The sequence below is a fragment of the Cydia fagiglandana genome, chromosome 20, assembly GCF_963556715.1.
Source record: "Cydia fagiglandana chromosome 20, ilCydFagi1.1, whole genome shotgun sequence".
In the NCBI taxonomy this organism is placed as follows: domain Eukaryota; kingdom Metazoa; phylum Arthropoda; class Insecta; order Lepidoptera; family Tortricidae; genus Cydia; species Cydia fagiglandana.
Genome location: NC_085951.1, coordinates 6,244,032 through 6,267,704, shown reverse-complemented (window position 1 = coordinate 6,267,704; position 23,673 = coordinate 6,244,032). Strand labels below are relative to the sequence as shown.

General features: G+C 42.0%; 1 protein-coding gene across 1 annotated transcript in view; it reads left to right on the top strand.

Moving 5' to 3' along the window:
• LOC134674322 (serine/threonine-protein kinase Tao) overlaps nt 1-23,673 on the top strand; it is a 31,541-nt gene continuing 7,868 nt past the window's right edge. The window contains exons 1-17 of the mRNA XM_063532347.1: nt 1-246; nt 608-693; nt 5,010-5,153; nt 5,619-5,848; nt 6,361-6,478; nt 8,517-8,780; nt 10,683-10,805; nt 12,016-12,256; nt 13,904-14,040; nt 16,266-16,345; nt 17,428-17,693; nt 19,277-19,389; nt 19,831-20,001; nt 20,337-20,548; nt 21,806-21,956; nt 22,407-22,519; nt 22,816-22,942. Of these exons, the coding sequence (XP_063388417.1) occupies nt 5,130-5,153; nt 5,619-5,848; nt 6,361-6,478; nt 8,517-8,780; nt 10,683-10,805; nt 12,016-12,256; nt 13,904-14,040; nt 16,266-16,345; nt 17,428-17,693; nt 19,277-19,389; nt 19,831-20,001; nt 20,337-20,548; nt 21,806-21,956; nt 22,407-22,519; nt 22,816-22,942 (2,370 nt within the window). The 5' untranslated portion in view covers nt 1-246; nt 608-693; nt 5,010-5,129. The remainder of the gene's footprint in view (nt 247-607; nt 694-5,009; nt 5,154-5,618; nt 5,849-6,360; nt 6,479-8,516; nt 8,781-10,682; nt 10,806-12,015; nt 12,257-13,903; nt 14,041-16,265; nt 16,346-17,427; nt 17,694-19,276; nt 19,390-19,830; nt 20,002-20,336; nt 20,549-21,805; nt 21,957-22,406; nt 22,520-22,815; nt 22,943-23,673) is intronic.

Below are 23,673 nucleotides of genomic sequence, written 5' to 3'. Positions count from 1 at the left end.
AGGTAGAGGGCGCTTTTAATTTTATTTCAGAAAGTTGAAGTTGAGTTGAACGGGAAAGTTGTAAATAATTTTCACAAAATATCGACGAAGCGCCTTAATTTCAAGCGTAAGATAAATAAAAAGTGACTCAATGATTACAAAGTGAATCTAGCGAGTAATGGAAAACCATAAACAGAGTGCCATATGAAACAAAAAACTATCATTGCGCACGATACCCCAACGCCATTTTGAGGCGAAATTTTCTAAGTAAGTGCCAAGTATTTCGCAATAATACTAATTTTCACCCTCTCCAGGAGGGTGCAACTAATAATTATCGATAAGAGTGAGTGTGAAAGGCGTCCACGGGGGCGTAAGTTTGTGATCAAGTGCAGTGACGGGTGACGAAGGTCCGAAATTTGTGGATACGCCGAGGTGGGTTGCGGCGACGATCTTAAGGTTCACATAATTAAATTACGGGTGTTTCGTAGTTAGCATATGCGAGAGTGCGGGATCGTGTGTAGGCGGTAGTGTGAAGCAATGCGGCAAATGTTTTTGTTGGGGGTGGGGTTCGAATAGTAGACTCGGCGTGACTGGTTGGTGTTATCGCTGCCGTTTCCTACTGTTGCAGATAGCGGCAGCTCGGAGGATGGCCCGGGGCGGCGGGAGTGCTCTAATTAACTGACGGACGCTGCCGGCTCTCAGCTGGCGCGAGCAGTATGTGCTTTCCTTATTACTTAGTTTTATCTGACCATAATATGCCTACATTATACCACACAAACACCATTTATTCACGAGTTATTTACGTAAGAAATAGATTTCTATTTGACTTTTTATAACAAATATTTTTGTTTTTTTGATAAATTCTCCTTCACATATTTAAAAGTTACAGATTTCAGTACCCAATCAATAATTAGAGATTAGTTTGAGTCCATATCATTTTGATACATAATTTACCTTGAAACTGACAGTAAGGTATTAAAAAGAAAATTTCTTAGCATCTAATAACAAGTATTGTAAACATGTATACTTAAATTGATTGTTGTACAAGATCACAAGTGGTACCTAAGTACCTATACAGTAAAAAGGATATCACCACAAAAATAAATAAATTTATCACACCAAAAATCAACAATAGATATCCATTACTGGAAATGTTTGCAAACAATCCATTTAAACACATAATGAGACAAATTGCACTTATCATGGGACATCACTGATCAAGGAATAATGATCAATTACAGAATAATTGGTATTCAAGGTTACTCTAATGGTGTATAATTATAGAGCAATTGTTATGTGTGCTCTTGTTTGAAGAAACATCTTATAAGAAAATCTTTACAGATTTTTAGTGTAACAATATATATATATATATATATATATATTATATATATACTTAGTTCTGATTCTGTTATTCAAATCTATTTTTCCTTTTTCATTGTCTATTTTAGTTTATACTGCAACTAGTGGAAAGTATTGAATTTGTATCTTGGTTTAAGTTTTACCTGAATAAGTGAATTATGATTATTTTGGTTTATACTCGACTAATTAGTAATAAAAATTACTAGTTACTATAATTTAAGGTGTTATTTGCTATTAATAATAGTAAAAGTTAGTATTTTTCATTTATTTATTTATTTAAACTATATTGCACAAAAGAAAACTTATCGTACATAAGGCGGACTTAATGCCAAAAGCATTCTCTACCAGTCAACCTTAAGGCAAAGCAGAGAGATTGTGGGCGGTGCTACTAATCACTAAAGCTAAGTTTATAGCTGGTATTAAACATGTTCTTTGTGAATTCTTATGAATAATCTCCAAAATTTACATGAAAACTGCTATACCACTTGGTGTTACTTGCACCATTCCACTAACCTGGATTTAACCGGTTAAACCTGGAGTTACAATGGTTACCCATACAATTTGATATGGGGTTAGTGGGATGGTGCAAGTGGTTCTTAGAGTCGCAATAATAAATCATAGTTTTAGACATTACAAACATTCAATACCAATTCATCGTATTCTATAATATCAAAATGTCCGCACTTCTTATCATTTTTGTTTACTGTTATGGTGATCTCAGTGTATTTAATTTGACTCTATTTTACAACACTAGAAAGCCAGATAATCATATACATTTTTTTTTATTATGAATGGGCTTACTCATGGCCACAGACTAACCGATTATATGAGCCAGCAAAAAAACATCTGCCAGTAAGTTTTATGGACACAAACGACATTATATGGTACACAGATGGGTCTAAGACAGAATCTGGTACGGGGGCAGGCATTTATGCAAATGACTTTAGTAGTAGCATAAGCATGGGCAATTACGCCACTGTCTTCCAAGCCGAGACATTCGCTATAACTGCCTGTGTTCATGAGAATATAGTTAGGCGAACCCAAGGGAAGAATATCTATATACTCAGCGACAGTCAGGCCGCTCTCAAAGCGCTCGAAGCTCCCAGAGTGGACTCTAGACTGGTATATAATGGCGCCCAAGCTCTGAACCAGCTTGGAAGGCAAAACAGGGTGCAACTGGTATGGATCCCAGGGCACGAGGGATTCATAGGCAATGAAAATGCAGATGAACTCGCCAGAGCCGGATCTGTAAGTAACCTTATAGGTCCGGAACCATTCGTGGGGCTCTCACAGGGAACCATCACAACGGCTATTAAAGACCATACCAAGACCAAACACCAGGAAGAATGGGATAGTCTGACGGGTCTAAAGCATGCAAAGCTCTTTATGCAAGGAATAGACTCCGGCTGGAGCAAAAAGCTTTGGAAACTTAGCAAAAGACAACTCCAAATCATAACGGGGGTGTTTACTGGCCACTACGGGGTCAAAGGATTTCTGGCCAAGATGGGACACTCTGACAACACCGATTGTCGTATGTGTGGCGAAGAGGAAGAGACAGTAAGACACTTAATGTGTGAATGTCACGCCCTCGCCAGACAAAGAATGAAGGACTTTGGAGCAGGATACCTGGAACCAAAGGACTTTAAAACGCTACCCATAAGCTCCATCATCCGACACATGGATATGGTGGGAAAAGCTCTTGAGTAGTTGACGGATCTCTTCTAGGGGGTAACTGCACAAAAGATCCCTATGGGTCGAAGTGTATCCGCAAGGGCCCCCGAAAACAATAAGATAACATAAGATAAGTTTTATGGAAGATCATATTCCTTTTTCTGTAGGTACCATGTCATGTCATTAGTTATTAAAAAGTAGACTTAGTTATTTTTGAGACCCAATATTTCCAATTTGATACCAAGGCAACTCCTGAATTGAATCTCCATCATAAATAGCCCTACCTTTTATGGTTACTTATTACTGTGAATAACACAATCTAACATCTGATAAGTATATAAACCTAAATGTGAGTGTGAATCACATCTTATTGACTGTGATAAATGATAAAAACAATCGTGACCATAATAGGCTTGCAATTTTCAATAGCCTTAAAAATACTAATATAAATAAATAAATATTAGGGGACATCTTACACAGATTAACCTAGCCCCAAAGCTTGTACTAACTACTAAGGGTGCTAGGCGACATATACCTACATAGATAAATACATAGGAAACCGCCATGACTTAGGAACAAATATTTATATCCATTTAGAGTCTTGTTTACAAATTCATTTACTTTAAAGACACTGCACCTACTTAATCTTTCTGGTTTGATCCATTGGTTGACTGGTAGAGAATGCCTTAAGGCATTAAGTCCGCCATTTGTACCTTCATGTATTGTACAATAAAGATTAAAATAAATAAATAAATAAATGCCCTTACCGAGATTCAAACCCAGGACCATGGGCTTCACAAGCAAGGTCACAACCCACTAGGCCAGACTGGTCGTCCCAGTTGGGTCATGTCCAGTATTTCTCAAAAATTGGTCGCTTTAAATAAAAATGTACACAATTATTAATTTATGACATTACTCATGTCCTTAGGTCCTTAGGTCTGAGCACCACACATTCACCATGACATAAATATTAAACATATTTGTTTTATACAGGGTGGAAAGATAAGTTGGGGCCCTGGATGGAAACTACCTTAAACCCTTATTTGGCTCATTTTACTTAAAGGAGACATTCCCTTATTTTTAAAAAGAAACAAAACTGCATTCAAAGATTTTTTTCTTCAATTTCGCTTGTCTAAAAATATTCTTGAGTACTAAATATTCGATTTTATGGATATTTTGTACGACAGACGATTATAAGACCTAATGTTTCTTAGAAAAATGTTATCATTAACATGAACTGTATCGACTAGTAGAAAAAAATAGCAAGTGTTTATTTTTTGGAAGTTTTACTCAGTTCGCTTCCCGGTCGAGACAAGTGAATTTTTAAAAATCTTTAAATGCAGTTTTGTTTACTTTTAAAAACAAAGGAATGTCTCTTTTAAGTAAAATGAGCCAGCTTAAGGATTTAAGGTAGTTTCCCTTCAGGACCCGACTTACCTTTCCACACTGTATAACTACCCATGTGGGGTCAGGGTCACCATAACATTTGTAATTACTGGTCAATTTTAAATTATTGATATTAATCTTAAATGTGACTGTGTCATGTTTTTGTGTTACTAACACAAAAATATAAATAAAACTATTTGACTGAAGTATTATTTGTACGTATTATTAGCAAGTAATGTCATTAACATCATACCATACACCATTCTGAGACCACATGTGACTGCTACAAAACTATTCATGCATCTTAGCAAAACTGTAGTGAATCACTAGCAGAAATTCACAAAATAGCTAAATAAGTAGCTATAGTTTCCTTTTGTCTTCTGTGTAGACCTGAAGATATCTGCCCGTGTTTATAAAATAGCTCCCTTGCCATTAGGATGTCATACATATACTATTAGGTTTTTCCTCATTGCAAAAAAATGCAAAAGTATAAACATGTATTGAACTATGAAATCAAATCATTTCCATTTTTATTTTTTGCATTTACCATCAGAACTTAATAAAGATCATTATAATTAAGGTTAGTTTTTTAATGTGTAATGTGGTTTTTGTAGAGTCAACTATGGTAACAGATGGTTGTTGGTTGAGGAGAGCTGCCTCAGATAAATATGTATGCATAAACATGTACAGATATAAAATAAGAGTCTGCTGATATAGTAAGGGACAACATAGAAATGGCTACTTGCAATAACGCAGAGGTATACCTACTAACAATTTTAAAATATAATTGTCCTATTGCAGCAAAAACTGATTGTTTGAAATTTTTACTGTGTTGAAATGCACCTCCTTTGAATATTCTTGACTAACATCAATTATTTTGAGAATTGGTTTTGAGTAAACAAAAAAATATACAAAGTAAAACTTCGAGGGGATTTCCTTGATATTACAATTCACACAATATATAGGACATTATCTATGAAAAGGAACCTTATTGTCGATGGCGCTTACGCCGAACAACGCCGCGCGGCATCGTATTTATATCGGAGTTAATGTTAACAATGGCGTAAGCACCAGCGACAATAAGGTCCCTTTTCATAGGTAACGTCACATATACAGTAAGTCAGTTTTTGTGCCAAGGGGTACTCCCTAATACAATAAATGTTATTATAGTAGTGGTTCTGAGTTTATAACCCATAGTTATCACCTGTATATTATTATTTCAGATAAAGATGCCACGTCCTGGCAGCCTCAAGGACCCAGACATTGCCGAGTTGTTCAGCAAACATGACCCGGAGAAAATCTTTGAGGATCTCCGGGAGATTGGCCATGGATCTTTCGGGGCGGTGTATTATGCTCGCTGCAATCTCACAAAGGAGATTGTGGCTATCAAGAAAATGTCATACTTGGGGAAGCAGAGTGAGGAGAAATGGCAGGACATCTTGAAAGAGATAAAGTGAGTACACATATACATATTGTCTTTTTATTATTATAAGAAAATTTTGCCTACATCGTTAAAATGTGTGCGGTTTGGTTTGACTACATGACAGGCAAAGACAACTCCCACAGTAAGTACGTAGAGCACTTTGCTGCCTCATATCATCATCATATCACCAGGATTTTTTTAGAAATAGTAACATCGCCGTAAAACATAATGCCCTGTTGATTTGTCCTTAGTCTAGTCTCAGGGCGTGCTACACACGACAACACGTATACTCTACCTCAACGTTTTGTGTAAACAGTTCTGTGCAAGATTTGATTACTTACGGACAACGGGACAGGTAAAACTAAGTAAGAGCTTGTAAAATAAAGAATTCTCTGTTTTTGACTTATTATTTAAAATACAGAAAGATCTTGGCCTGTATGATATTGTAAAGCTAATTTGATTTGGTATGACGACGTCTATATATTTTTGTTAGCCTATCGTAGTTTGAGCCTGGGCCATAATTAAAAAATTTTTTTTTGCAGATTCTTGAAACAATTGGAACACCCGAACACCATAGAATACAAAGGGTGCTACAAACGGGAGCACACGGCGTGGCTGGTCATGGAATACTGCGTCGGCTCGGCCTCCGACATTATCGAAGTAAGTTCCTTTAAAGGCCTGTGCACACCGGCTGCGTGTGCGTGACGTGTACGTGCGCGTGCGGCGTTGTAGTATACAGATCCTTATGAGAGGTGGCACACCGCTTGCGTGACGTGTGCGTGTGCGGCAACATTTTAGCGCACGCACACGCAAGCCGGTGTGGCTCGGCCTTAACACCTCACTTTCTATCGTCGCGATATCAGGCCAGCAGAGGGAATCAAGATTTAATCCTAAATTAAACATAAGGTCGGGGTTTGGCAGGCAAATCTCAGGCCCCTGGGAATTATGGGGTAAAAAGACCTCAAGCATTTAGAAAGAACGAAAGAAAGAAAATACATTTATTTACGTCAACCAACCAGTTAAATTACAAATTTTATATCGACACAGACGTTAAATAGGACCCCCACTCAGCGTAATGCTACGACAGTAAGCCGCAGCGCTGATTTTCGGTGGGGACCTAATTTATTATAACAATCATAAGTAATACATAGGCAAAGGGTTAGATAACACATATAGGTAGGGTAGAAAAGGGGTTTCGATCGATGTGTGGAAGGGCTGCACCGTCGTAAAAAGACTAGCTAGCAATGAAACAATATGAGGTTTTATGCACGGGATTTTGTTGTTTTCTCCATTTTCCATTCCTTGTTATCCAATTAGATAATTTAGTTAGTTATAGATAGCGCTAATGCTTGCATTAAGCATTTTATGAATGCAAGCATTAGCGCCGATTGAACCGAGCCGTCTGTCAACGTCCTTGTTGTTCGTTATTTGCTTGTACGCCCACTGCGCCGCAAGGACCTGCCATACTTCACAAAATCCGCTCTGACCTGCGCCGCGTGGAACTGCGTAGCCTCCGTTTCATTCACAATACACTTAGCCTAAACGTGAATCTATTCGTTGATTGTGCATCATGGATTGTGTCAGTAGGTATCTGCTAAAGAGGTAGAGTTGAGATTTCTCACAATCGGTCAATAATAATATATTTAAAATAAATAAGAAATCCAAAGTTATTCGACCATGTACCAAATACTATAAATTAATGTTTAAAACAAATTACCTTCCTTGTCTAAAGTGGACACTGTCTAACGCGAATTTCCTACAAACAATGCCGTTGATTCGTCACCAGAATTTATTTATCTCCAGACAAGGATGCCTAAAGTAAACCAGTAAAGTACCTACATGCACTATCAGAACATTGACGTGACGTGTTTTATTTAGCTATAGAATTCACACTCATTCACAAATAGTGTCCGAGATTCAAGATAGTTCGTTGTTGTCGTTTTTTTCATGCCATGACGCATGCGAGTCCTTAGCAATTACGCTAAATCCTATCAGTCATCATTCATCGTATGACAGATACAAAGGCTAATAAATATATCCCAAAAGGATGACCTCACGATTTCCGAGAAATTGATAATTTATTACAATTTAAACATTTTGCAGTCATGAGCTTTCGAGTACTCATTTACATAGAAATATGTTATCGCTGAAAATAGGCGTGATTATGCGCGATATCGATTATCAAGTTGTTGCGCTGTGTACGATAGGTATGTCGAACAATGTATGCATTTGACTTCCATATTTTGGTCACTCAAAAGTAGCAAATGTTTCAGTAATTTGTTGCTTTCGTCGTAGTTTAGGGTTCAGTAGCCAAATAGCGACAAAGCCCTATTTATTTCAATGAATTGGTCTAATTTAGCATCTTCACACAAGCAATTTTTGTAAGATTAGAAAGTACATACTTGGTACAAATGTTCCACGGTAGAAAGAGAAGCGGTAAATAAATAATCATGCTACTTGCTTGGGTTGAAATTATTTCATTACTAGCGACCCGCTCTGGCTTCGTTTCTAGAATCACTCTATTGATAGGTGAAAGCCGCATGAAAATCCGTTCAGTAGTTTTTGAGTTTATCGCCGACAAACATACAAATAGACAGACGCGGCGGGGGGCCTTTGTTGTATAAGGTGTAGTGATTATACCGCATAAAGTAATGCGATAAGATTAAATTACTTTAATTTCATTTCTTTCTCTACTCAGGTCCACAAGCGTCCCCTGCGTGAAGAAGAAATCGCAGCAATATGCGAGGGCGTCGTCTGCGGGCTGTCCTACCTGCACAGCCTGGGCCGTATCCACCGCGACATCAAGGCCGGCAACATTCTGCTCACAGAGAACGGCACCGTCAAACTGGCCGACTTTGGGAGTGCGAGCATCAAGTGCCCGGCGAACAGTTTCGTGGGGACGCCGTACTGGATGGCCCCAGAGGTCATATTGGCGATGGACGAGGGGCAGTATGATGGAAAGGTGAGCGAGACATTTAGACTGGCAACACAATTTGATACAATTGGGACAAAAGAAATATCAATTAAAACATGTTAATGTAACAAAATGCAATTAATGTAAAAAATACACAAGTAAATATATCGGGTTAGCACTGATTGACTAGCACGTTATCTTTTCGCGGATTAACAAAGTAATATTTTTGGTTTTAATTAATATGGATTTCCGCAAAGTAATGCCTGATTCTATTCACTATTTAAAAGAAATATCATTAGGGTAAAACCGGGACTATGTCTCCACTGTCCATCTGTCTGTCACCAATCTGTATCTCATGAAACGTGATAGCTAGACAGTTGAAATTTTCGCAGATTATGTATTTCTGTTGCCGCTATAACAACAAATACTAAAAAGTACGGAACGCTCGGTGGGCGAGTCCAAATCGCACTTGTCCGGTTTTTAGCATCTGGGATATAAAATCAAGTTTGAGTGCTGGCGCCGGATCAAAGTACGAGGTTGCCTGGCAACCGACATTGTTTTTATACGACGAGCGACCCAAAGTGCTTGCGCCATTAGTGTGCGCGTTGTCTCCACCTCTAACATGACTGATTAATAGAAATACATGCCATTTTCCTGATATTAGAGAGAAACTTAGTGTTGTATTATTAATTCATTATCCGATGGACTGAGCGTATTCCCAGGCTAACCTTTTATTTAGTTAGTATCAATTACACACTTGTGAGCAATCCCATTGTATAATTTTCCTGTTTTTATGCATACTAAAATTTTGCCGCTTTGTATTAACGTTCCCGCTTTCTCAGTCCCCCAAACTTCCAGTTTGTGTTTAAATAATAAAGTAAAGAAGAATATATATACCAGTGGCGGCGCGTCCATAAAAGCCTATTCCCACCGGCTTGCCTGTTTTTGGACGTTTGAGCAGAGTTGTAAAGGAAATGTGTAAGCCAAATTAGCCCTGGCTTGCCTATGGATATGTTTGACGCGCCGCCACTGATATATACATATTAGCATTTTTGGGGTGTATCTCATTGAAATCGTGTTCTCACCTCTCCTCCAAAATCAGCTTCCGCCTTTTGCTTTCTGCAAAGTACTAAAGGGACCGTGCGCGTTTTAGGGTCAGCCATCTTGTGGCCTGAATCGGAAACATATGTGCACGTGTACATTGCCAAAACAAGTGCAACCGTCTACCGTTCTCGTCGGTACGTTTCATTGTGCATAGTAGATTTTGCCATCTTGTGGGGTAGCCCAAAAAGAAAAATCGGAAGCATAAACGACACATTTACGCCTCGCTCCAAAAATCTGACGACTCCTATGTTGCCCCCTATGGTTCATACATACTTTACAGGGCTTATTATTTAGATGGTGCCAAAACTTACATTCGATATTACATGCAGACTTCTCACACTATCCAAATGGGACGTAACACAGTGTTGATAATGATAAAGTATGATAGAGTTGTTCATAAACGTGTTACTGGCCCGAATTAGCTATGAATCGTTTGTCTTTATCTGTCATTTAGACTTATGTATTTGTAAAAAAGGGATAAAACATTTAACTAAATCAGGCCCGTAAAATTTTATGAATAACAGGACCCTCTTATTCATAAAACTTGGGGGTCGATCAACTATTTCTTGTTGTTATTCTGTCCCATCAGCCAGGAGACAATAGTAGCATAGTTTCTTAGAAGGGCTGCTGTACCATGTTCTACAGCCGTGCTTAGTAGATGTCCCATTATGGAAAGGGCCTTATAACTACCAAAAACATCAAGTTTGGTTCATTTAAATACGAAATAACTAGTATTTTAAGAGTGACCCAGGAGACCGTAACTGTGGCAAATAGTGACGAGAAAAAGTTGATGCACCCGGGTAAATAGTTTACGGTACACGAATTGAAGTAGATGTGTTGTTGCAGGTGGACGTGTGGTCGCTGGGCATCACGTGTATCGAGTTGGCGGAGCGCAAGCCCCCCTACTTTAACATGAACGCCATGTCCGCACTCTACCACATCGCGCAGAACGACTCTCCTACATTGCAGGTTTGTATTTTTGTACAATAATAATAATATACAAAACAGTTGCTGTCAAAATTCATAATTAACACATTCACTGCCAAGAACACGTATGCGTGTTCATTTTGTACTGGAAACGGGGCGCCCAGCACCGAAAGTGTTAAGGCCGAGCCACACCGGCTGCGTGTGCAGCACGTTGCGTGGCGTGCGTTGCGTGACGTGCGCAGCACCCCTGTCACACCGGGTGACGCGCACGTCACGCAGCGCACGCCACGCAACGTGCTGCACACGCCACGCAGGCGCACGCTGCAGCTCAGTCATGCGTGCAGTAAAATAAAATACTCCTGCGACAGTACCTACATCATGTTATTATAACTCCCTTTGCAAATGGAAGCTGCTCACCTAATGCCGCCATTGCAATTAGAAGAAAAAAATGTCTCATATATGAATCGAGATAGTTGAGAGTACATAATATTGTTCACCGACGCAAAATAGTTCACAATACAACAACCTTGTTTTCCAATAGTATCGTTAATACCTAAAATCGATTCTTTCCCACAGGCCAAATTGTTTTTTTTTAAGACGTATTTGTGGTAATCTTTGTACTATATTGTAAATATACATTATACATTCATATTAACGAAAGATTTTAATTAGTTTTTCTTTTATCACTGAATCCGTATTAAAAACCAGCACGCGCACCGGCCGAGTTGTAAATAAATACAAGTGGCTGCGCGTGTACACGCACAGCACCTATGCAGCACCGAGCTGTGCGTGTCCGAACCTGCTCGGTTCGCCCTCTCATAGGGAACGCAGTTAAACACAACGTCATCACTGCACGCAACGAAGCGACGTTGCCGCTCCGCTGCGTGGACGCATGCACGCAGCACGCAGCCGGTTTGTCCCGTCGGAGCTGCGTTGCGTGCAAGTCACGCGTACGCGCACGTCACGCACACGTCACGCAAGCGGTGTGTCCTCTCTTATGAGTTTTCATATTCTACAACGCAGCGGGACGCGTACGTGCACGCGCACGTCACGCACACGCATCCGGTGTGGTTTGGCCTTTATTACCGAGATCTTAGTCTCTTTAGTCTAAATCAGTAAACTACGGCCCAAATAAGCATTATTCAATGAAGGTGTTCTCAAGCAATAAAAAGATACTTAAAAGTGGTATGCTAGTGGCATCTGGGTATAAGAAATATCATTATCCAATATTTTCATTTATTTTTTTCAACAGGCTCCAGAATGGTCGGACACGTTTCGATATTTCGTCGAAGCGTGCCTCCAAAAGAACCCTCAAGACCGACCTTCATCAATGAAGCTGCTCCAGCACCCCCACATCACGAGGCACCGGTCGCCCAACGCGTTGGTCGACTTGATCCAGAGGACGAAGGCAGCCGTACGCGATCTGGACAACTTGAACTATAGGAAGATGAAGAAGATATTGATGGTGGATGGCGACAATGAGAGTGCTATTGGTGAGTCCAATTTATTTAATAGTAAAACGTTACCTTCATCAATGAAGACGCAATAACCTCACATCACGAGGCACCTGTCGCCCAACGCGCTGGTCGACCTGATCCAGCGGACGAAGGCGGCCGTACGCGATCTGGACAACTTGAACTATAGGAAGATGAAGAAGATATTGATGGTGGATGGCGACAATGAGAGTGCTATTGGTGAGTATAATTTATTTCGTAGTAAAATGTTACCTTCATCAATGAAGCCGCAATAACCCCACATCACGAGGCACCGGTCGCCAAACGCGCTGGTCGACCTGATCCAGCGGACGAAGGCGGCCGTACGCGACCTGGACAACTTGAACTATAGGAAGATGAAGAAGATATTGATGGTGGATGGCGACAATGAGAGTGCTATTGGTGAGTCTAACTTATTTAATAGTAAAATGTTGTACAGGTTGCACTTCGGGGAGTGTGCCCAAGAGCTACACGAGCTCATTCCACCGTCCCCATTCTACCATCGGACTTTTAGACGCACGGCCGGTTTCCATCCTTACTTGGTAGATATTCCACCAATTCGCACTAAGCGCTTTGCTTCTACTTTCCTTATGCGCACTGCCAAGGAATGGAATTCCTTGCCGGCGTCTATATTTCCGTGCTCTTATAACCCGGCAACCTTCAAATCAAGAGTGAACAGGCACCTTCTGGGCGAGCTCGCTCCATCGTAGGCCACGTCTACGCCTCGGCTAGTCTGGCCATGAGTAAGCCCATTCATAATAAAAAAAAAAAGCCGCAATAACCCCACATCACGAGGCACCGGTCGCCCAACGCGTTGGTCGACCTGATCCAGCGGACGAAGGCGGCCGCACGCGACCTGGACAACTTGAACTATAGGAAGATGAAGAAGATATTGATGGTGGATGGCGACAATGAGAGTGCTATTGGTGAGTCTAACTTATTTAGTAGTAAAATGTTACCTTCATCAATGAAGCCGCAACACCCCCACATTACGAGGCACCGGTCGCCCAACGCGCTGGTCGACCTGATCCAGCGGACGAAGGCGGCCGTACGCGACCTGGACAACTTGAACTATAGGAAGATGAAGAAGATATTGATGGTGGATGGCGACAATGAGAGTGCTATTGGTGAGTCTAACTTATTTAGTAGTAAAATGTTACCTTCATCAATGAAGCCGCAACACCCCCACATTACGAGGCACCGGTCGCCCAACGCGCTGGTCGACCTGATCCAGCGGACGAAGGCGGCCGTACGCGACCTGGACAACTTGAACTATAGGAAGATGAAGAAGATATTGATGGTGGATGGCGACAATGAGAGTGCTATTGGTGAGTCAAATTTATTTCGAAGTTACTACCCTACTCACTTGACTTTATTTGTCCGAATATTTGTATTGCTCCTTACTTTAATATCGCAAAAGAATGTGACACATCCAGTCATCCATATTTGCCCAAATACACTCAAGTGTGTCACAATGCAACCATTGATTTTCGCGGCTAGTGTTTATTTCTAAGCTTCAGTTTAAATTTCCCAAAATTCAAGCAATTTTTCGAAACTTCTTTTTCACAAACTGAGCGATACCTATTTCAACTAGCTCAGCAACAAATAGGTTGTTAAACGGTTATGTAATGAGTTGTTTCGCTGCAGGTGACAGCGAAGAAACGGCCGAGGAGCGCTCCGGCGGCGACAGCTCCAAGTCCAACTCGGCGACGTCCGAGCACAGCGCCGCGGGCGCCTCCAGCCAGTCCTCGTCGTCCGGCAGCCTGCGCCGCCGGCCGCGCCCGGTCAGTCTTATCTTATCTTACTGTTTGAGGGGGCCCTTGCGGATACACTTCGACCCATAGGGATCTTTTGTGCAATTACCCCCTAGAAAACATCCGTCAACTACTCAAGAACTTTTCCCACCATATCCATGTGTCGGATGATGGAGCTCATGGGTAGTATTTTAAAGTCCTTTGGTTCCAGGTATCCTGCTCCAAAGTCCTCCATTCTTTGTCTCGCGAGGACGTGACATTCACACATTAGGTGTTTTACTGTCTCTTCCTCTTCGCCACACATACGACAATCGGTGTTGTCAGAGTGTCCCATCTTGGCCAGAATTCCTTTGACCCCGTAATGGCCAGTAAACACCCCCCGTTAGTTAGTTAGTTATCCTGGGCATTTTCCGCAAATCGACAACCATTGACTATTTTGCGTGAAAACGAGGTTGTACTACTCTAGCCACCCCAGCACCTCCATGAAACCTAGCAGTGTTTTCAGGTTGCTAACTGCCTCCTTCAGTGTGCACGGAGTCCCTAGGTATTGGTTCCTGTATGCTTCTATCTGTTTACAGTGTAGGATGATATGTTTTGCTGTTTCTTCTTCTTCCATGCACGCTCTGCACATGGGGCTATCTGTTTTTCCCATATTGTGTAGGTGTTTGTTTAGTGTGATTTGGAGTGCATACCCCCCATTATGATTTGGAGTTGTCTTTTGCTAAGTTTCCAAAGCTTTTTGCTCCGGAGTCTACTCCTTGCCCGGTGAGTACTAGCGTCCACAGTATTGTCTACCTACCTTGTTGCAAAGGCATGGCGTCGACCGATGGGCAGTTTTGTGTTGCTTTTAGTACTCATTTCACAATAGAATAAAATATAATTTATTCGTAAGCACAAACAAACGAGAACATTCTATAAAAGAAAACACAAAATGAGATTAATAGGCCACTCATACTCAACAAACCAGTCAAATGAGCTACAGTTTATGAAACTTCATAACTATTTGTTACTATAAGAAACGAAGACGATGACGTCTCAATGAATAAACCTCATTTAAATGAGTTTACGTTGATTTTAAAATAATTGTAAAAACAGTAAACCTGGAATCATTAGGACTCTGGGTCAGACTACTAAACCACATCGGCCTCTAGCCACACACCGTACATAATTATTTAATTACATTTTTTATATAAAATACCTACATCCGCCATGCGTATAAAGTGAGCGTGTCGTTTCTGACAGATTTTTGTCATCAAAATTGCGTTTTGCCTTACAACTTCCTGTCTAAACAAGTTCTAACAAGTACAATTTCATATTCTCACCGTTGTAATGTTGATAAAAACCTAATTGAATTATGAGCTTGTTATGACCAATATTACCATTGAAACTGCGGTTTTACCATTGAAACAATTGAGGAACAAAACAATAATATTTATCTAAATTGTGTTTCACTAAAGGATAAACTTTGTTTTATTCAGTTCATAATTGACTCTTCACAAGTGTTGGCGGCTAGTGTGCTGTGTTGTGTATATTCCGTGAACAATTTGGTTACTATGCAATGCCGTTAAGTACAGAATAGTGGAAAATGTTGTGTAATGTACTGTTTGAAGACCTGCTTACTGAAACTAATCGGATAACACATGAAAAATGATCAAATCGGCGTCCTTTTCGTATGTTAATGTCAGTAACATTTGTGTTCGATGTTGTAACTCAGAGGTTTCCAAACTACGGCTCGCGGGCCGGATTCTGCTCATACTTTTGGCTCGCAGAGGGGAAGTGGAACAGCCAAATCCCACGCAATCCGGCCCATGAAAAATAAGTGGAAAAGTCAAAAGCCTGGCCGTGGTCCTCGCAATTTGATCGCGATTCTATGAATTCTGATGGATCCTACGGGGTTTATGTGTTCCAATGATTGTTTCACTAGAAAAGGCATTACCTGCATTTACGCACCTTCCTCCCGGCCGCGGGAAGGCCATAGATCCGAGCCGCCGCTCCTGTGTCTCCTAACGAGAACTCTCCTACCCACTAAACCCACTACCCACTCTGGCGTTTTGCCCTATTGGCCGTTCGTGAGGGCACCATTGGACCGAGTACATTCCACCATGGACTTACTGTCTCCTGGCATACTGGATGTTAAATAGGTTAATCGAATATGTCTTGTTGTTATTTAAGATATATTTGATTAACCTATTTAATGCCCGTAATATAAAACCGCCATATACTTACATCAATTTCATTGTTACACATTGTTACAGCAAATCAACGCGAACCACCACAACCAGCAACAGCCGCAGTACCAGCATCTCAACCACCAGCACTCGTCCCATTCTACGAGGTATGTTTCTCCATTATGCAATTATTGCATTATTATGCGACATCTCATTACTATATCATGTTTGATGACTCGCTGCTACTTACTAATTTTGTAAGACGACAGACGCTTAAGCTCTGATTTCCTAGGATAGCGGTGCCGTCATATAGCGGCCGTCTCCATATAAAATAATATCACTACATATGGATGGTGTAGGTAGTATTTTGTATGGACACGGCCGCTATATGACGGCACCGCTATCCTAGGAAACCAAGAGCTTTAGGTAGTTCCAAGTTTCCTGTCAAAATTATTACATTCGGTAGCGGTATTGTGTTTTGACAAATAGGCGTCATTAATTGAATTGTATGTTTTTTTTTACGCCAAATAAATATTTTCTATTTCTAATTGGACGTAAAAGAATCCAACCCACAAATCAATCAATTTATTGAAACTTTTTGTATACAAGTCATTAATTTAAATGAGAAAATTTTGACGGCGAATCCTTTTCGATAAGCACGTCCAATTTACTGTAACATAACATTAATAAATTTATAAGTAGCGGACGGGTCTTCAGTTTATTTATTGCTTTTAGATATAGTGCACCATTTGTGTGCCTCTCCTTAAATGTTGTTCTTTCTTCGCTCGCCTTAAATGTTGCATGTTACTACAATATATCACATGTAGAATAGTACAAAACTGTTCACAATATTTTATCTCTAGAGTTCGCGCAAGTATTAAGTAATATAGACTTGCCGATTAAAAATTTCGATGATTGAATCTTTATATATTATTAAACAATATTGGCCTCTTACTTAACCTTTGATATGCTTAGGACTGCTCCTAAGCATGTCAAAGGTTAAATAGGAGGCCAATCTCCATATATATTTTAATTAAAAATGAAGTTGTTACGATTGCTATATAAATGGCAATTTTTTGACAGGAGCATACGAAAGGTTAATATTATATTGCTTGTAAGTTTAGCGAGCAAGTAGGCGCTTCATCACCCCGCACCCGCTTAGTCACCCCGCGCACCTCCCGCACTAGATCGCCACCTTACCTTTCAGACGCAAGCGCTGGTTTAACTCATGTTGCTGTTTCGTACGCAGAGAGAGCGAGAGCCCTCTGCCGGCGCCCAACGACGACTACGTTAATAGGGACGCGCTGCGAGAGTTCGCCAACCGCGACTCGTTGTGCGACGACTACGGAGATGACTACGCCAACAGGGACGCCATACGCGAGGCGCAGCGGGAGAGAGAGAGAGAGCGCGAGCGGCAGGCGGAGTACCGCGAGTACGTCAACGCGCCGTCGACGTGGTCGTCGCAACAGGACGGCGACGACAACAGGAACACGCAGCGACGGCAGGCCAATAGAGGTACGTACATAATAAACATATGTGGCTTTCCTTCGAAACAGGACCTTTCCGTCGGAAAAAGGTCCTAAAAGATCGGTTTTCCTAGAATAGCGGTGCAGTCATATAGCGGCCGTCTCCGTACAAAATAATACAGCTAAATATGGCTGTGGTAGTATTTGTATGGAAACGGCTGCTATATGATGGCACCGCTATCCTAGGAAACCAGAGTTTTATGTTCCATGTGCATAAGGACCCTTCTCTGATGAACAGCCACATATGTTGTCAGTTGACAACTGAAACTCACTAGTTAATGTGGTCTGGTTAAAAAGCCTCGTGTCATTGGATATGAAATGCCAGAATAGTTTCAAGTTGTCCTAGTGGGCTTTGATTGTCAAGATGTATGGTGTAAGCTACATCGATAATTTGGACAAAACAAAAAACTGATTGCTGCTAAAAACTGTTCAGTCCTGTTCAATACTAAAATTCTGTGTTCGCTGATTTTTCGGTACGTCGTGGTACGACTTATGGCGGCTAGATTGTAAAATGGATCACGCCGGGTGTAGTACACACTACTATAAATAATTTTGTGCGCAAGTACCTTTTTTATAATTTTAAATGTCGTGGTTTACACAGTGTGGAACACTTTTCAAATGCACATATTGTTGTGTGTGATGTCATCATGGAATATATTTCCTCATCAAAAAATCATTTACGTTCGTTGTGTTCTCAATGTTGATGCAAAACTGTTATATTTTCATAAAACTGATTACACTTTGACGTGTTTGATGCACACGTGACGTTTTCTCGTGTTTACAAGCGCCTTATTACATAAATTACATTAACATTAAAATCATAATTTATATAACATTCTCGATTTGGATACCTATTGTCTTGCCCACACATGAAGTAGCTACAATGGAAACTACAGGTTAAAAGGAGCAGATGGTTAACTATGGCACTAGACGTGCCTTTAACTGTATTTCTGGCGGTCTAGCATGTGTTGCTTTCTCTCGGGCGACTCCATACATCAAGCGCGACTTCAAGTAAGGACTCGCGCGCGAGAACGCAACTTATGCTAAACCGCGACTTATGTCTAAAATGTTGATATGATATGTTTATAAATTTAACCCATTGTTTCGTTGACCGACCAGCGTCACCCGAAAACCCTCAATTGCGGTGTCAAATAGACCGGGCGGATATAACAAACAATTTGTTTATCTTTATTGTTTGTCGTGTTTACCGCCGCCTAGAATGTCAATAGTACATGTCATTGCGCATTGGGCTGTCCCAGTGAGCAACAACGTTGCGGCCACGCTCTCGCTCGTGTCGGAGCACGGCGCTAACAAGCACGCATTGCTTATCTGTTTCCCTTTTTATTGAAGGCAATGTATGGAGAATGATTTCCACAAATGAACTTGTTTCCATTCAGCTTTTGAATAGGCAAACACGCCAAATCCTAATTTCCTGTTAGCTTTGCCCATAATCGACATCTGAAATAAAGGGATTATCGATAAATTGGCCGTACGTGTCTTAAGTTACTTAGTTTTTTACTCCAGAAGACTTTATTCAATCAATAAAGAACATGTGATTGTGCGCTGTTCCAGTGAGCAACAACGTGTCGGCGACGCTCTCGCTCGTGTCGGAGCACGGCGCTAACAACTTCGCCACGATACGCACCACCAGCATCGTCACCAAGCAGCAGAAGGAACACAACCAGGTACCACTTACTGTATAGATTATGTCTAGATTAGGCCCAGGTGGAGATGGCGGGGCGACTTTGACGCCTTCCTTAATAACTGGCCGGAAGAAGCGCTAAATCGGGAGTCCTAGAGAACCAGGACAGAGGCTGCCCAGCAGTGGGACACACAAATAGGCTAAGAAAAAAAAAACATCGATCCTGGGGTGAAACAATCCATGGGGGTAACAGAGGTCATGAGTAAATGAATTTGTTTTTTTAAGAAATTGCAGTAGAGTTAAGGCATGTTCATCTGAACTGAACTTTATCTACCGGTTCTATATGACCACATCCTGCCGAATTTTTTTGAGGATTTCATACAGAACCAGTACTGGCCGGATGTGCTAGGCAGACACGAAAATCTACCTTAAGTATCTCCCGTAACTGTGAAAGTTAGTTTATAATGAATGATTTGTTCGCCAGGAGATGCACGAGCAAATGTCTGGCTACAAGCGAATGCGACGCGAGCACCAGGCGGCGCTACTGAAGCTGGAGGAGCGGTGCAAGGCGGACGTGGACGCGCACAAGGCGCAGCTCGACCGCGAGTACGACGCGCTGCTGCAGCAGCTGAGCCGCGACCTGGAGCGGCTGCAGGTGGGTGCGGCCCCTTCACCTGCCTCTATACTAGGACCATTACACTATAGTGACTAAACAAACGCTAAAACAAACTGAAAATGATACTAAACCAAAAGGTCGCGCCTCACTTTACTTTGAATATTAAGAAAATAGAGACACAAAGCGTTTCGATGGCGAAGCGCAAGCGATTGTCACCTTGGCTAGGCCGGCTGGGCCGGGTCCTTGGGCTGAGCTAAATATTACACAGTGTCAGCTGCGTTTCGTTGGGTACGGAGCGTTAGCGATTGGCATGTTGTCTACAAGGAGCAGAAATCTCAACATTAAACATGTTTATAAAACTTTATATGTTACAGACAAAACACGCTCAAGAGCTCGAGCGTAAGACAAAGCAGAACGCCGTAGCGGAGAAGAAGCTAGTGAAAGACATCACGGCGCGGCAGGAGCAGGACCGGAAGGCGTTCGAGGCGCAGCGCAAGCGGGAGTACAAGGCCAACAAAGAGCGGTGGAAAAAGGAGCTCAGTATGGACGACGCCACGCCCAAGAGGCAGCGGGATGCCACGCTACAGTAAGTACACCATATACAGTCTGGTAAACCGATTAGTCAGTAGATAAAGGCGGGAAGTTTGGATCTCCCAAGAAGTTAGTGAAAGATATCACGGCGCGGCAGGAGCGGGATAGGAAGGCATTCGAGGCGCAGCGCAAGCGGGAATACAAGGCCAACAAGAAGCGGTGGAAAAAGGAGCTCAGTATGGACGACGCCACGCCCAAGAGGCAGCGGGATGCCACGCTACAGTAAACAAACCATATATAGTCTGGTAAACCAATTAGTCAGTAGATAAAGGCGGGAAGTCTGGATCTCCCAAGAAGCTAGTGATAGACATCACGGCGCGGCAGGAGCAGGACCGGAAGGCGATCGAGGCGCAGCGCAAGCGGGAATACAAGGCCAACAAGGAGCGGTGGAAAAAGGAGCTCAGTATGGACGACGCCACGCCCAAGAGGCAGCGGGATGCCACGCTACAGTAAGTACACCATATACAGTCTGGTAAACCGATTAGTCAGTAGATAAAGGCGGGAAGTTGGATCTCCCAAGAAGTTAGTGAAAGATATCACGGCGCGGCAGGAGCGGGATAGGAAGGCATTCGAGGCGCAGCGCAAGCGGGAATACAAGGCCAACAAGGAGCGGCATCAACATCACAACAGAGTACTATGAAAATTCCCATACAATAAAATTTAGCAATCGCTACCGACCGTGCAACCAAACGGTCTGTCGCCGTTAAAGCGATCGCTAAATTTTACCGTATGGGAATTTTCTTAGTACTTTTATAAAAGTGCGTCCAAAACTGGACAAGCGCCGCAACGGTGTGTCAACTACTCTGTTACAAACAGCAACACTCTTCAACTGTCCATCGCTGGAACTTATTACAAAAGGCATAAGGTCCACTGATGTACAGTTAACAGAGTGGGCGATGGTAAATTAGTATGATTGTCCAATGTGTATTGCGTCTCACATTTTGCTTAATGAGAAAGTGAGATATGGAAATAGCGCCTATTGACAACCGACAAAAAAGTACCCTTTTGGTCGAGAATAGCACAATTTACGATTTAAAAAATGGCTGCTTGATAGATTTTGGGCCTCGGCTGCTAACATTTTTGGTTGGACCCAATCAAATATTGGTAGACTTACACATTCACATTGGAAAACATCCTGTGTATTGCCCGAATTATATTACAATATTGAAAAGATTATGCGGACATATTAGTTGCCGTTTGTCAAGAGTCGTATGTATGTGATATGAATTAACGTTTTTATTCCTCTCGACAGGTCGCAAAAGGATAACCTGAAGCAAGCAGAAGCGGCAGAGGAGGCCCGGCTAGTGCGGTCGCAGCGCGAGTACCTGGAGCTGGAGCTGCGGCGCTTCAAGCGCAGGCGCATGCTCGCCGCGCACCACAAGGAGCAGGAGCTGCTCAGAGAGGTAACTAGACCAAGAAAAGTCTGCAGCAATCTTGATAGCCCACGCAGTGCATGTGCCATTATAAACGTCAAACTTCAATGAAATTATGACGCATAAATAACACTTGCACTGGGTGGACTATCAAAATCGTTGCAGACTTTTCTTGTCCTTGTTATCCATCATTGGGGTGCAGCCGGTAAAGGGTTTGAGGTTTCGGAACACTCCTGACTATTTTAAAAGTACGGGCGACTATCACCTGACCTGATCTTTATGGCTTTATTGGAAATGGTTCGCGTTCGGTTCGCTCCAAAGAACTACTCATCTCAATAAATGTCAGTTCATATATGCCTTCCACCTCTGCTTCAGAAATTACCAGCCTTACTGTATAATAAAAATAAAACTATCCTGTTTTTAGATTCATTTATTATTTGTAGGGAATTAATTAATTAACCTTACATTATATTTGTCCAGGAACTGAACAAACGACAACAGCAATTAGATCAAGCGCACGCGATGCTGCTGCGGCACCACGAGAAAACGCAAGAGCTCGAGTACCGGCAGCAGAAGGGGGTGCACGCGTTAAGGTAACAACAGTGGGGAGATACTCCTGACTTCGGTCGAACTCGGCTCCGCTCGGCTCAGCATTGCTCCGAGCAATTATTAGGGTTGCCACCACCTGACTTCCTTGTGCGTGCACGACCACAGATAAGATAATCAGTTGAATTTTGACAATTTTGACATAGAAACAATTCAATGTAATATTAAAATAACTAGATAAGATTTAATTCATGTACCTTCTTACATTTCTCGCCAATGACTAGAAATAAAAGGCTTTTTTTTATAGATACATGTGAAATAAAAACAAACATTTTGTCCGCAGAGAGGAGCAACTGAGCAACCAGCACGCCACCGAGCTGGCCAACCAGCGCGAGTACATGGCGCGCGCCGAGCACGAGCTGCGCAAGAAGCACGCGCTACAGCTCAAGCAGCAACCCAAGAGCCTCAAGGTACTCTTACCTTTCTCTTTCTTACAGCCGCTGAACACAGTGGCGTAGCGTGAACTCTAAGTGTAAGGCCTGAGTTGACGCTCTGAGCGGAGCGTTCGGCGGGGCGTGCAGCGTGGCGTCGGGCTCACAAGTGATTTCAGCAGCGTGCACTAAGGCCGCTCCTACACGTTTGCATTTGTTTAACATGCACGCCGCACGCCCCGCCCCGCTGCACGCCCAACTCGAGCGTCCACTCAGGCCTTACACTAACCGTGGGCGGAATCGCATCTGTGAGCCCCTTTTATTTCACTGTGCCCGAAGGGGCCTCGCGAAGGTTCACTTCGCCCACGCCTACCTACGCCTCTAGCTGAACACTCGGTAAATGGGGAACATTTACGCTATCCTAACACCATAGACATGCTACTGAGTCGAAACGACGTAATGCTGTGAAAATTATTTTGGTCACAAATGTGTTCAGTCAACATCAATAGTAGCGGATGAAACAACGCGCCAAAATATATGACACTGGAATATATACTTTTCCAAATACAAAGCAGACTGTACAAAGACCTAACTAGACGTATATATTTGCTAGGACTGTTAGGCGGACCACTGATTGTCATTTTTGGGTTCCGTACCCAAAGGGTAAAAACGGGACCCTATTACTAAGACTCCACTATCCGTCAGTCTGTCACCAGGCTGTATATCATGAACCGTGATAGTTGAAATTTTCACATATGATGTATTTCTGT